At 41.6% G+C, this 14,817-nt stretch overlaps 1 protein-coding gene across 1 annotated transcript; it reads left to right on the top strand.

Annotated features, from left to right (window-relative positions):
• The first annotated feature begins 838 nt into the window (after window positions 1-838).
• LOC137575644 (uncharacterized) lies at window positions 839-6,323 on the top strand. The gene is made up of 4 exons (XM_068288309.1): window positions 839-864; window positions 1,126-3,387; window positions 3,558-5,645; window positions 5,813-6,323. The coding sequence occupies exons 1-4, from the start codon at window positions 839-841 to the stop codon at window positions 6,321-6,323; spliced, it is 4,887 nt and encodes a 1,628-aa protein (XP_068144410.1).
• The last annotated feature ends 8,494 nt before the right edge of the window (window positions 6,324-14,817 follow it).

Consider the following 14,817-nt stretch of genomic DNA (forward strand, 5'->3'; position numbering starts at 1 on the left):
GTTTTGAAACGGCATGGAATGCACTTAAACAGCAGTGTTGCCGTTTTTCCCCGAGCAAAATAAGCTGAATTAACAAAAAAAACCAGCCAGAATAAGCTAAATCCCAGAAAAAAATAGCTGAAAAATAAGCTAATTTTTTTAAGTTTTTAAATTATAAAAAACATATATTTTTAAAAAAACTTCATGTTTATGAAAAAAAAAAAAACGAAAACAAAAGAAATTTAAACTTATAAAGTTCATTTAAATGACATTAAACCTGCTATTAGATTGTCTACAGACTGTTCGGGCTCATTATCTAATTGTTCCACATTTTCTATAGACTTCAGGCAGATTGAAGAAACTTTGTAATCAAAGCAACATTTGTTGTGTCGGCTCAATCCGGATCTAGAATTTAAAAATATAAGTTTTTGTTCTGATGAGACTATCACTTTCTGAGACATTACCTTATGGTTAATATTGAATTTAACGTGTCAACGTTCATCCTATTTCTTATTTTATTTTTTATTAAATTAACTTGGCTAAAAACCCTTTCCACTTCGGCGTTCGACCAAGGTAAAGAATGTATTTCAAGCGCAACAGAACTCAGCTTAGAAAACCGGTTGTTTCCGCCCGAGTCTCTGTAATTCAATACTTCAACCCAAAATTTAATTGTGTCCTCAGTATTTTCCCAAGAGATAAGTGTCAATTCATTGTATTGACGTTCAATTTCGTCAATATTGGGAATTCCAAAAAACTCCAAAATCGGAATGATGTTTTTTTTTTTTAGTTTTTAAAATTAATTTAATTTTCTTTAGGCATGTTTACAAATGACCAATCTATTTAATCAAGGTAGTTAGAGATGGAAGTATTGCAGAAATTAGTGATGTAAGACTTCAATAGTTGCCAGACTGTAACTTTGTCAATTAATCGGCATTTGGGAAACTTTATTATAACAACTAAAAGATATATTAAATAAGCTAAAAATTAGCTGTTTCGATTCTTAAATAAGCCAGATTTTCCGCTATCCGCAATTTCCCAATTTTATCCGCAATCGCTCTTGAAAATAAGCCAGATCTGGCCGAAAATAAGCCAAAACGGCAACACTGTTAAACAGCGTTTCGAAATTAAGCGACTTATCGTGAACAGCCAATTCCGAGCACTTCTTGACCTGCCTCAAATTTCCCATGAGTCCGGAAAAGCATTACAGGATCATCAGAATGCTCTGCAGGCATCCATTCGCGCTTTTGAGCACTGTGGCCTGCCAGTAACCACTTGGGGAGGCATGTTCGTATTTTTCTGTTCCATCAAATTGCCAAAGAATACCCTTTCATTATGGGAGCAATCTCTGGGAGACAAGACTGCCATTCCAGAGTGGCAAATGATGGACGATTTCCTCACTGAGCGGTTCCGTACGCTCGAAGCGGTGGAAAATACAACTGCAATGGCTATTTCGGTTCCCACATCGAAACCTCCACGAAATCCGATTCCAGCCACCCGAAAGGCTAATACATTTGATGCCAAGGTGACCACCAAACCAAAATCCTGTGATCTCTGTATGAAGGAGAATCACCCGGTGCGTCGATGTCCCCGCTTCCTTCAGATGACGGTGCCAGAGAGGGTGGCATACATAAAGAAAAAGTCCCTTTGTCTGAACTGTTTCGCAAGAGGACATCAAGTAAAAGACTGTCCGAGTCAGCACAATTGCTTCACGTGCAAGGGGCGTCACAATACGCTCTTGCACAAGGACGCCCGACCGGAGAATAATCCAACGTCGGTCCCAGCCCAGCCCAGTTCGCACAATATTGTCCGGACTTACTTTACCTCTGAGGCAAGGTCCTCACGAGATAAGTTGCTAGGTACAGCGATCGTGGACTTTTGGCACAAGGGCACTACTTATGCTTCACGGGCGCTATTAGACCCGGCTTCTGAAGCCAATTTCATATCCGAAAGAATGTTCCGACTCATGAAGTTACCATTCCAAACTGTCAGGGCCGAAGTGACAGGCATTAACGGAAAGGTCAATAGAACCTTGAAGGTCTGTCACATAAGCATTCGGTCATCGCATGGACCTCCAGTCCAGATCGAGATAGAAGCGTTTGTCTTGTCCCAAGTTGCTGATGATTTGCCGTCATGTACGATAGCCCAAGCCACACTGGAAGGAATGCCCAATATTCCTCTAGCCGACCCCTCCTTCAGATTAAAGGCAAAGATCGATCTACTCCTTGGCATTGATGTAATACCAGCGGTGACTCTTTCCGGCATCCAGACCGAAGTGTGCGGATCTTTAATGGCTCAAGAGACGAGATTCGGTTGGGTCATTTCAGGCCCGTTGCAAGGGGTCCCCGTCAGTTCATGTGCCGCGTTCACCACGAGGGTCGCAGTTAGCAGAGAGGAGGGACTTGAAACTCTTCTCACAAGGTTTTGGGAGGTGGAGGATCTACCGGGCAAACCGGTAGGAGATTCTGACTCTGTTTGCGATGTCAATTTCCAGAAGACCACAAGAAGAGATGTTTCGGGGAGATATACGGTCTCACTTCCGTTTCGAGATCCAACCAACATCAACCTTGGTCATTCCAGACCAGGGGCATTGGCTCAGTTCCTAAAAAACGAAAGCCGACTCCTTAAAAATATTCCGGCAAAAACTGAGTATGACGCCGTCATCCAAGAATATTTGGACTTGGGCCACATGCGTCAGGTTCCATTTGACGGCACTAATAACAATTTTTATTTGCCACACCATGCGGTTTTCAAGCCCGACAGCACCACAACAAAGGTACGGGTAGTTTTTAACGCCTCTAGCAAGTCCACCAACGGAGTAAGTCTCAACGACATACTTTACCCTGGTCCGGTACTTCAGTCCGATCTCACTACTCAGATTCTCAAGTGGCGTTTTTTCCGAGTAGTTTTCAATGCCGACATCACAAAAATGTACCGCCAAATTATGGTCGATCCAATCCATACGCCATTTCAGAGGATCCTGTTCCGAAATAAAGAGGGGCAACTTTGTGATTACGAGCTGAATACCGTCACGTTTGGCATTAACTGTGCTCCGTTCTTAGCCATCCGAGTACTTCAGCAACTCGCAAGTGATGTACAATCCAAATTTCCTTTGGCTAGCGATATTATCAAGTCCTATATGTATGTCGATGATGTCCTGGCAGGGGCTCATAATGAAACAACGGCAATCGCAATGGTCAATGAACTTCAAGACGCTCTGGGTTCAGCTGGCTTTCCCTTGCGCAAGTGGACATCGAATGTGAAGAGCGTGCTCAGTTGTATTCCAAAGAGTCATTTACTGAATGCTGATTTCCTCGACATCGAAGAGGCCAGCACAGCGAAAACACTGGGAATCCGATGGAAAGCGACTACGGATGAATTTTATTTTGTCATCTCACCCCAAGATGTCAAGTCAGCTTATACTAAGCGAGAAGTCCTCGGGCAGATCGCCAAGTTATTCGATCCCGCTGGCTGGCTGGCTGGCTGGCTCCCTTTGTGATTCAAGCCAAGGTGTTTATGCAAGAGCTCTGGTTACAAGAGCTAGGGTGGGATGATCAATTGCCCAGTGAACTCCATCACAGGTGGCAGGATTTTACAAAGAGCTACTCCTTCCTTGACCAGATCCGGATTCCACGATGGGTTCTTCATGACCCAAATTCCGACATCCAATTCCATTGTTTTTGCGATGCGTCACAGCGGGCTTATGGTGCCGCAATTTACGTGCGCGTTAGCAATGACCAAGGCATATCATGCTGCCTTCTTGCAGCGAAATCTAGAGTCGCCCCGGTTAAAACGGTTTCATTGCCCCGCCTTGAATTATGCGGAGCTACACTTTTAGCGGAACTGGCAGCTGCAGTTCTTCCGCAACTTCCAGTTGATAATGCGGAGGCTTTTTATTGGTCAGATTCCACCGTCGTACTGTCGTGGTTAAATAAGCCACCCTGCACATGGACAACGTTTGTCGCAAATCGGGTAGCAAAGATTGTGACGGCAACAAATGACGCCCCATGGAATCACGTTAGTTCAGAGGACAACCCAGCAGATCTCCCTAGCCGCGGCCTGAGTGCGCAGGAATTGGTACACAAGGATTTGTGGTGGCACGGTCCACCATGGCTACGGGAACCACAAGAGTCCTGGCAGCGAGCGACACCACTCCCACTAGACACTGCCTTGGAGAAGCGGGTAGTGAAGGTCCACGTCGCAATCGCTAAGCCAGCCAACAAGATATTATCTCGTTTTTCCAATCTGGCACGTGCCTTACGAGTGATAGCATATGTGATCCGTTTCGACAGAAGGTGTCGTAAACTTCCAAACGATTACTCCGGGGAGGTGACCTCTAGCGAGATCAATCAAGTACTCCAGGCGTTGATCCGAGTCACTCAGCGTGATTACTTTCCGACGGAACATCGGTGTCTACAGCAGAAGAAATCTCTGCCCACGTCTAGCACCATTCTCAATTTGAATCCTTTCATTGACGTATCAGGTGTGATCCGGGCATGTGGGCGCGTGCAACAAGCAGCGGCCCTTAGTTACGATGAGCGTAACCCCATTCTGTTGCCAGTAGTAAGTCCGTTGTCCCGGCTGTTGGTGCTTTTCACGCATCAGATCTCTCTCCATGGGGGCAGCCAACTGGTAGTCCGTCTCATCCGACAGAGATACTGGATTCCAAGACTGCGGAATCTAGTAAAATCGGTGGTCAGTTCATGCAAAGTCTGTGTGATTTATAAAAGAAGGCTGCAATCACAGCTAATGGGCACCCTTCCGGCCCAGCGAACTACCTTCGCACGACCTTTCACGACCACCGGGATAGATTTCGCAGGTTCTTTCGACATCAAGAGTTTCACCGGCCGCGCTTGCCGCATATCAAAGGGATATGTGTGTGTCTTTGTTTGCTTTTCCACCAAAGCCATTCACCTTGAGGCAACTTCGGATTTGAGTACCGAAGCATTTCTGGCAGCATTCGCTCGCTTTGTATCGAGGCGAGGGTGTCCCCAGCAAGTGCAGTCCGACAACGGAAAAAACTTCGTAGGTGCATCCAGAGTGCTTGAAAAAGATTTCCTAAGTTCTACCCAGCAGAAAATATTATCCCACTACAGCCATCAGAATCTGTCCTGGCATTTCATCCCTCCCGGGGCACCACACATGGGAGGGTTGTGGGAGGCTGGAGTTAAGAGTTTTAAAACTCTGTTCTACAAGGCCACTTGCAACCAAAGGTATACTTTTGAAGAGTTCTCTACGCTGCTGGCTAAGGTAGAGGCGTGTTTGAACTCGCGGCCGATTTCTCCTATGTCTGAAGACCCCACCGACTCTTTAGCTTTGACCCCAGGCCATTTCCTAGTTGGCGGTCCATTGCTATCCGTGACGGAACCTGAAATCAAGGATCAGGTACCGTCTATCATTAACCGGTGGCAGCGTCTGAAGGCCGTGAGTCAGCATTTCTGCACCCGATGGAAAGACGAGTATCTGAAGGAGCTACATAAGCGCAATAAGTGGCGATTCCCTTTTAAAAATCTTGAAGTGGGCGATCTGGTGGTACTCAAAGACGACAATCTTCCATTTAATGAATGGCGTCTCGGGCGAATCCACCAGACACACCCTGGCAGTGACGGCAATGTCCGCGTCGTCGAACTGCTTACCGCTCGCGGTATTGTGAAGCGTCCCGTCGCAAAGTTGATCTTTCTTCCTCCAGAAGAAAGAATTCAAACCCATTACGTAAAACTACAGTAGCGTCCAGCACTTGGTCCTTCCTCCCAAGTAAGAAGGGCCGAGCTGCCAGTAGTAATATGTGTTCTATCGTCCTACATTAATCCGCTCTCTTCATTATTTGTCCCGGCAGCTTCCTGATATTCGTCAACCTAGATCCCGTTTCCATGGCTCCGAGACCGCGTTCAGTACAGGCATCGAAAGAGGAGCGCAGATGTTCGCGAGGAACTGAGTCCTTCCGTTGCCGAGTCTGTCGCGGAATCCATCCTCTGAAGCGATGCCGTCGCTTCCTGCGGCTGAACGTGGAGAAGAGGATGAGGGCAGTGCTGGCGAATAAGTACTGCGCCAATTGCCTGGCCCACCAACATTCCGGAGGAAGCTGCTTAAGCGGTGATAAGTGCCGATTGCGATGCGCACAGTTTTTGTCTGGACCCTGTCCGGAGCGTGCCATTAAACTGCCTGGGTCTTGCACTCCTGCAAGGGGGGAGCATGTTTATGCCCAACCGGGCAACACAAGGGTTAAAGGAGGCGGAAGCTTTCACCTCGCGCCGCTCTCCCGATGGTGCCCATCGCTCTCCCCACGAAAGAACTCCCCACACTCCGCTCCAAGCGGGGCTTGGTGCCCTGCTCTTAAGCTATGCTAGAGTTAGTTGAAGTTTATACCTGAATACATCAAGTGAAGTGAAAATACTCTCTGCGTGTCAAACAATTTACTGGGAGGAAAAAGGGAAAAGGAAAAGTTCACCTAGCTGCCATCAACCAGAAGGAAATTCGACCCCCCTACACAAACAGCACCAATAAAAAATTCTTATATACCACTTCCTTGAACGGTGGTTGACCTTGTAAAGCTCCATGAGCATATCGGCCAAATCTACTCCTCCCATTCCTTTATTGTACGAAGCAACAATCGCAGGTCTAGGAACATCAATATAAGCTTTATCTTTTGGATTCCAACGTTTGCATATTCCAACGGGTTCATGGCTTTCACAAGAAGACAAAACTTGAACTGGCTTATTGTCAAACCACTTCACACATACAAGATTCTTGTTGATTTCGCATTTTACATCAAAAGCTCCCCTTCCACGCTTTTTTAACTCAGCATCTGATAGTAGTTGACAATTGCTAATGCGGTTTTTACTTACAGTTCCTATTGCAAATATACCCATTTTCTTCAATGACATCAGAAGGCTAACTGACGTAAACCAATTATCAAAATAGAGCTTGAAATTTTGGTTCTTGGGAAGACCTTTTGCCAGGTATAAGACAACATCCGAAGACATCCGAAACATCTCACCGTCATTTCCACCTTGACCGTCATTTCCACCTCTGGCATGGCGGTAAGAAGACTTTCATCTGAGAATTTTTGATTTGGTGTTATACGGTATAACACGGATTTGATGGAACGCACTAAGCGCTCCCAGGCTCCTCCCATGTGAGGAGCTGAGGGTGGGTTGAAGTACCGTGATATTTCTTTCTACGACAATTCTTGATGCATCTTTGCATCATCCAGTTGAAGTTTGTCTCTAAGAAAGGCAACGGTCCATCGAAAATTGGTCCCGTTATCACTATATATATCCTATTTCCTACCTCAGCGCGATATATGGCGTCTCCCATTAGGCATGAGTTTGTGGTTCGACTATGCACAATCTCGATGCTTATTGCTCTCATCGTGAGGCAGGTTATCAGCATACCCCATCTTTTCAATAACTTTCTTTCATCGATAACTGTGAGTGGCCGAAAATAATCCACTCCTACATACGTGAACGCTGCCTTGAAAGCAGCCAGTCTGGCCCTCGGCAGGGGCGTCATCATGGGTGCAATGGGACGAGCACTACTCAGCTTACATTGTTGGCGATTTCGACGAATCCCTTTAAGGAGAGGTCTTAGTTTTGGAATAAAATATTTTTGCCTCACCCCATTGACACCTGTCTCATGATTGATAAAATAATACTTGTCGTGGTAGTCCCGGACTATGAGCTTTGTGGACCAGTGTTGGATGGGTAGAGCAATTTCTCGACCTCGTAGACACAATACTCCATGGTCATCTAAGAAGAGTTGTAGCTTCCATAGCGGAATGCTTCGGCAACCGTGGTGGCCGTTTTCGACGGCTTGATTGATTTGATTCTTGCTGATTCCCTTCTCATGTGAAGATAACAAGGACGCAAATATTCAGTGACTGTCCTCTCATTGGCAGTTTCCGGCGGCCAATTTGCCGGCGGTAGTTTTATAAAATTGGGTCCTTCGAACCATTGTGTGTATAATTCAGGCCTATGTTGTCGTTTTTGCAACATTTAGTTTGCTTGGTACCCATCTCCAGTCTTTGGCTTCTATGAGCTCACATATCTCGGCTATCCTAAACATCACATATTGTTGATATCGTCGAGGGTCTACATTGAGCCACGCTAGTACCGTTTTTGAGTCAGTCCATTGAAACATTCCTCAAAGTCGATTTCATGTTGCGCTACTATGTTTCTCATCAGCCGCGCTCCAGTTACTGCTGCCTGTAGCTCCAAGCGGGGTATCGAGAGCGGCTGCAAATACTCAAAAGTAATTTTTTATTTTTTTGTTCGATACGGAAGTACGCAACGACACAGTGGTCGTCTTCTCCCGCAAGGTCACGAGCAAATCGGGTCCCTTTGGAAAAATGTTTATATTCAAAATTTGGCTATTTTAAGTCTGATTTGGATAAAATTTATTATGTTGGTGGATATTAAAATTTGTGTGTGCCAAATTTGATTCCACGAAGGATAAAATTACCAGAGAAGATAGATAAGGATAGATGTTTTAAGTATATCAATAGAAACCTCTGAGCCGATTACAGGGAATAGAAGGTTGTAATCAGAGCAGAGGACCCTAAAAGGTTCATGCAAGGCATAGTTAGAAGAACAACGACTAAGGGTTAAAGGTGTAATAGGACGTCTACTCCATCTACATGGTACTGACAGATTTACCTGAGCTAAAAACTCATGCGAGTCGATATCACCAATTAGGAGCTTGTGCATAAATATAACACCAAGCATAATTCTACGGTTAATTAAGGAAGGAAGGTTAATCAAGAAAGGCTACTAGAATACGAAGGCAAATTGATATTGATAAGGATATTGCGATCCTAGCTTAAGCCACGAAGAGCAACTGCTTTTGAACGAATTTACGTCTAGTCTGGTGCGACTCATATTGAGGTGACCAAATCCAAGATCCATACTCTAAAATAGAAAAATAGGAAGTAAAAAGAACTTTAGTTGTATAGGCGTCGTCGAATTCTTTTGACCATTTTTTAATGAAACCCAGAACACTCATGGCCTTTGCAATAAAAAAAAAGGTTTCGTACGTCTATGTTTTTGGAATGCTAATGGCATCTCCAAATAAACTGTCACTATTCCAAGACTCAGGTGATTAAACTGATGGTTTTTAAACTGACTTTACTAAGATTTTCGATACGGCTAATCATTCTCTTCTTACGAAACTTAAAATTATGGGCTTTTCCAGGAAACTACTCGCTTGAGTAAAATCGTATCATATTTTAACTTATCTATTTATCAAAAACTGTTTGAGTAAGCCTCATGTCCGATTAGAAGCTTTTTGCCTATAAACTATAAAAGCTTGTCCCTGTATGGGTAATTGTATAGATGAGTCCAAATCAATGCTAAAAGCAGTCTCACAAATATCTCCGGAAAGTGCAAGTGGTTTAATTTTGAAAACAATCAAATGCAATTGATAGATTTATAAATTTATACAAAATTACATTTTTACAAAAGCTTCACCAAAAGCGTCCATGCTACCATAGGTAAATTTAATCCAGAGAAATCGCTATAAGAAACAAATTTTTTTGTCTATAGGACAAAACTAAATGCCTGAGCATTTATTTTGATAACATTTGAATTCGATTCTAATTTATAATTAATATTAAATTTTTTTCAGAACCCAATGGGAAAATTTACTTATCTTTGTAAAATGCGAAATAATTAGTTTTTCTAGGAACCAGCATATTGATGCTTTTGTTCTTAGGTACAGTAATAGATTATAATATATATAAAGTGAATATAAAGATATTTTTCTATTTATCCAGCGAAAGCAGCATGTTTGTTTCAAAGCGAAGATGGATTTTAAAAACTTGTGGCACAACGACTCCATTAAAGTGTTTGAGTCCGTTTCTTAAAATTGCTAGTCTTCATGGGTACAAAGTTATAACTGACTTATTTTATTCAAGAAAAAACTTCATTAAACCGGAGTCACAGGTAAGAGTACTTATGTATGCAAAGAATGCGCTTTGAAATGCACGTGTCGCCATATTGTAACGGTTCGCCACTTACTTTTGCAAACAAAGGTATATGGATCACGTAGTGCATCTTTTGTCTCCCGTGGCAAGGCAGAGGAAATGTTAATTTTTGCGAGTGATTTTATAAAAAGTGTAAGAACGGCCCTTTGCCGACCCCATAAACCATGTATATATATTCTTGAGGCTTGAACTCATATAGACTTGTGTGTTATGGGCGGTAATCAAATTTCTTACAAATTTTCGCCACGTCACGTATTTTTATACACACGAATGCTTCCTTCTATGACCAAAATAAGTATACCCTTTTTGCAAGTGTATAAAAACAATAAATAATTCCCGGAAAACGCTTTAAAACAAACGTTTTCTAATTTGAAAAAAGGTCACTGATGTTTTAATGTCATTATAGTGCTCTGTAATATACCATATATTTTTTGAAAACTATCGCATTTTTTACAGTGCCATACTAAAAATTCGAATATTGTGTTTTGTGCAGTGACATAGTACAAGTTGTAATATCGTGTTATTCAAAACCGATTTTTTTATATATAAATATATATTGGAACGTGAACGTGAATATAATCCACATGAATTAATCCATTCAGTTCAATCGAATGTAACATTGCTGAATCCTAAGCTGAGGTAAGTCTATGATACATACAATTGATGATGGAAATTGTGGCTATTTTTTTTTTTTGGAGCCGGTGGAACTGGGAAGATATTCCTTATATCGTTAATTTCGGCCAAACTACTTAACAACCGACATGCAACATTTCGAAACACTTCGCAATGACCAACGTTTTAGAAGCATCAAAAATCATCTAATGAACAATGAACAATGAGTGAACAATGGCGCACAAACGCGCATTGAAAGCACTAGACCGAACATTGAAAGATCTGCGTAATAATTCGAGTTGTTTTGGTGGTGCAATGATTTTATTATCTAACGATATACCTCAAACCCTACCAGTCATTCCAAGATCTTCTGCTGCCGACGAAATAAACGCTTGCCTCAAAGCATCAAATCTGTGGCGATATATAAAGAAACTTCAACTGTCTGTAAATATGAGAGTTGCATTGATGAACTATCTATCTGCTGATTATTTCTCGAACCAATACTTGGCTATTTGTTGCCTCAATCTAGAAAATTTATGTTTTTGTCATGGTCTATTTCACGTGGCATGCACACATACAATTGGTTTGCAGAGGGCATGGGGAAAGAAGAATAGAAATTTCAAACATGTAAAAATATTATTGCCAATGACTGCAATCTTTTGCCCAACCGAAGTTAGCTTCTTTGACATTTGATATTGCAGTTAGCCTTTTCTTTGGGTTTTATATATATTTTTCCTTATTTACATTTTGATTTAAAATTTTTTATATATGTCTGTCCGCTGCAAATATAATCCATTCAATAGTCCATTCAAGACCAGTGAAGACTTTCTTTACTGCACTTTAAATGAGCCGGTTGTGCAGTCAAAGTCCGGGATTGTATTGCATAAGATTGTGGTCTTAAATGGGGCTGTAATTCGTGTTGTGGCTTTGATATGCGAAAATTTATGAAGTATTTCTTTTAGTCCGTCGGCAACTCGATCGATGTAAAGCTCTTAAATACCTTATTATGTAAAAAAAATTTTATCAAAAAAGAAAAATTAGCCCAGGATTAGACTGCTTTCGCTTCATCATCTTCTAAAAACGTTCCTTTTGGCTAGTCAACATCTGCTGGCAAACCAAAGAACAAATTTCGTCCCTAAATCTGGAATATCAGAACTAACGGTTTATTAGCGGACGTTGACGATACTATGAGCAATACGTTCAAGTGGCCCCTACGACACCAGGACAAAGCCTGTTACGCGCGAGCCCAAGCAGATAACTGCCCACCTCCCACCCGACCGACCGAGGGGTGCAGCCGTATAACGCACGACACGAATCGCGTGGACAAATACACAATAGAAAAAACAGACAAACAAATAATACTATAGCTATCTATTAACTAAATGGGATAGGATGACGTGACGGTCGTGTTTTTGCATAGCTCCTGAGTTTTTATTAATATTGATTGTTTTTTCTCAATATTCAATTGTGCTTAGTTTGTTTACGCTTTCGCTGGTGTTGTGCGATTGACTCCTTTGTGTTTTACTTCCATAATTCGCCAAATTAATCAGCTTAAACAGTTTTTTTCTATTTCGTGATTAGTTTTTGGAGCATTTACTTATTTTTTTTCTTTCGTCACTGTTTCTGCAGTTGCTCCCCTCATCGACCCCATTATACCATCAGTGCTAGTGGCTTTGTTGTTCTCTCTGCTTTGTGCTTGTGCTCAGCTTCTCTCCCGTGTAATCACTTTTGTAAGGCCGCCTCTCAAAGCTCGGCTTATAACTGTTCTTGCACTCTCTGCTGTGCTGTGCACTCTAGCTGTCTCTTTGTTTTATTTGTAATTATTGATTTTTTAACAATAATTATCTTTGTGCTGTGTATTTAAATTTTTCTATATATTCTTAAATATATATAATTTTTTTTGCCTTGTGTTTCTTTCGGCTTTTCAATGGCTTGTTGTCTACCTAATTGCAAACATTCTGATCGTTTTGATGATCAGTATAGAGCAATATCTTGTTGGCTCTGCGATAATCCTATTCACTTAAAATGTGCTGGCCTCAATGGCCGCGACTACGACAAATTTTCTGGTTTGTCTGTGTCTAAGCCTGAGCTTGGCTTAATGCGCTGGACTTGCCCATCTTGTGCCAGCCAGCAGCTTGATTTTAGCCGTATGTATAGGGATCTTCGTTTAAAGTTTCTTTCTTTAAACAAACTGGCCAAACAGCTGTCTAACGAGTGTGACTCTAGCGTTCATTTATTGTCGCATTTCAAGTTTGTTCCACCTTCTGAGAAATTGCACAAGAAATGTACCCTTGAGTTACCTCAATCAGAGATGTTGATCAAGTTAACTATATAGGTAGAATAATTAGTACAAACAATTCCCCTGTAAATCATATGAAATCACGATTATCCAACTCTAATAAGTCTAATATTTTTCTACAGATGTTGAGCGTTTGTAGGTTCGGAGTTTACCATCCAAAGCCCTTAATTTCTTCAAAGCTTTTGTCAGACCTAAATACGAATATGCATGCTTATTGGATTTACACCTATAAACATTATATATCATCTAGCTGCGGAATTGCCACCTGAGTACAGAATGAAATTTGCAACAGAAAAAGAAATTGCCAAAAATTTTGTTTAAAAGTGAGCAAAATTGGTTATGGGCGGTGCAAAGCAGAATGCAAGACAGCCAAAGCAGCAAACGAACTCGTTTGCTCTAGATTAAAAGGTACAGGATATGAGCCGAAAATTCTGAAACATTTTATATACAAAAGGGGTTTAATGTTCCAAATTCCAGTAAGGTTTTCTGACTCTAAATTAAAAGAATACATATCTTCACCTATTGAAATTCATGAAATAATCCGCATAACAAAAAATAATGAAAATAAAGACATAATCCCAACGAGTAGAGTGAAAATAGTTTTCAAAGGCTCTGAAATTCCTGAAGAAGTTGACTTTTTATACTCAAAAGTTAAAATCAGTCCTTATGTTCCTTTCAGTCAATGTTTCCGCTGCTTCAGATTCGAACACTTTGCACAACACTGCAAAGAAAAATATCAGAAATGCCGAAACTGCTCACAGCCCCATCGCAAAGAAGAAGCTTGCTTAAATACTTTATGTATAAACTGTAAACAGGAACACATTGCTACCTCTCTCGACTGTCCGGCTAGGAGAAAAGCTTTTGGCATAAAAAAGTGTATGGCAGTAAAAAATCTATCTAGATCTAAAGTCAAAGTTAGATATCCAGCACTATTTGATATTCAACAACCTACAGACATATTTGACAATAACGCTTTTCCCCTGCCATTATGGCAAACCAATTTAAGAAACTCCGGTACTCAAAACAACTGCAAAACGGGGGCAGAAAATATCCATGTATTAAATCCCTCTAACAAGGTTGTACGCAACAATTCCAACCAAATTAGAGAAAGAAAAAACGCCCAGCTTACCATGGACAAATGGAAAAATGTTCTTAAAGAACACGAATACAAACTGAACCAAAAATATGTGCCTTCTACAAACTCCCAAGAGCCAAGTCAATGCCATCATACAGCAGAAAAATCAGCTTCAGAAACAGCTGAAACTAGCCTAAACGAAATTTCATCATATATAACATCGTACCTTATCTCAAATAACTCTAGTCTCACACCTGATATTAGAAAATTCTTAGAAAATATTAGATCTAATATATCATCATCAAATAATATGATTGACATCAGGAAAATCTATTCTTCAATCTAAAACCTCTTTTAAATCCAAGTAAAACATCAGTTATAAAAGTCCAGTGCTTCACATTTAATATATATTAGAAACACTCACAACAACCATGAAAATACTCCAGTACAATGTTCAAAGCCTTACCTCCAATAACAACAAGCAACTTTTAGAAATTGTAAGGAAGCTCTGGCTGGGGTACAATTCTCAGTCCCAGAGTCCAGTCTACAGAACATTTATTTGATCTGGAGACCTTGACGAGTATTAGGATAAGGGACCGAGATCACCTGAAGGGGGGAAAGGGAAGGGAAAGGAGTAGAAGGAGAGTCCAAGAGGAGTAGCAACGACTGATCTCGTCTGCCAAGCGAAGCCCGCTTGGCCAAGATCCGTTGCCTCTTGAACTGGGAAAAGGAAGTGTGAAAGGAAAGGTTAGTGGGGTTATTAGACCGGGATGTTGAGGAGGAATTGCAACGACTGATCTCGTCTGCCAAGCGAAGCCCACTTGGCCGAGATCCGTTGCCTCCTCACCTTGAGTGACTGAGCCTAGGGACCAGCGA

Source organism: Drosophila tropicalis, unplaced genomic scaffold, assembly GCF_018151085.1.
Source record: "Drosophila tropicalis isolate 14030-0801.00 unplaced genomic scaffold, ASM1815108v1 contig_1002, whole genome shotgun sequence".
NCBI lineage: Eukaryota > Metazoa > Arthropoda > Insecta > Diptera > Drosophilidae > Drosophila > Drosophila tropicalis.

Coding starts and splice junctions, on each gene's coding strand:
- LOC137575644 (XM_068288309.1), top strand. CDS start 839: ATGGAAGTATTGCAGAAATTAGTGAT. Junction 865..1,125: donor GTATTGCAGAAATTAGTGAT/GTAAGACTTCAA, acceptor TATCGTGAACAG/CCAATTCCGAGCACTTCTTG. Junction 5,646..5,812: donor GTGAAGCGTCCCGTCGCAAA/GTTGATCTTTCT, acceptor TTGTCCCGGCAG/CTTCCTGATATTCGTCAACC.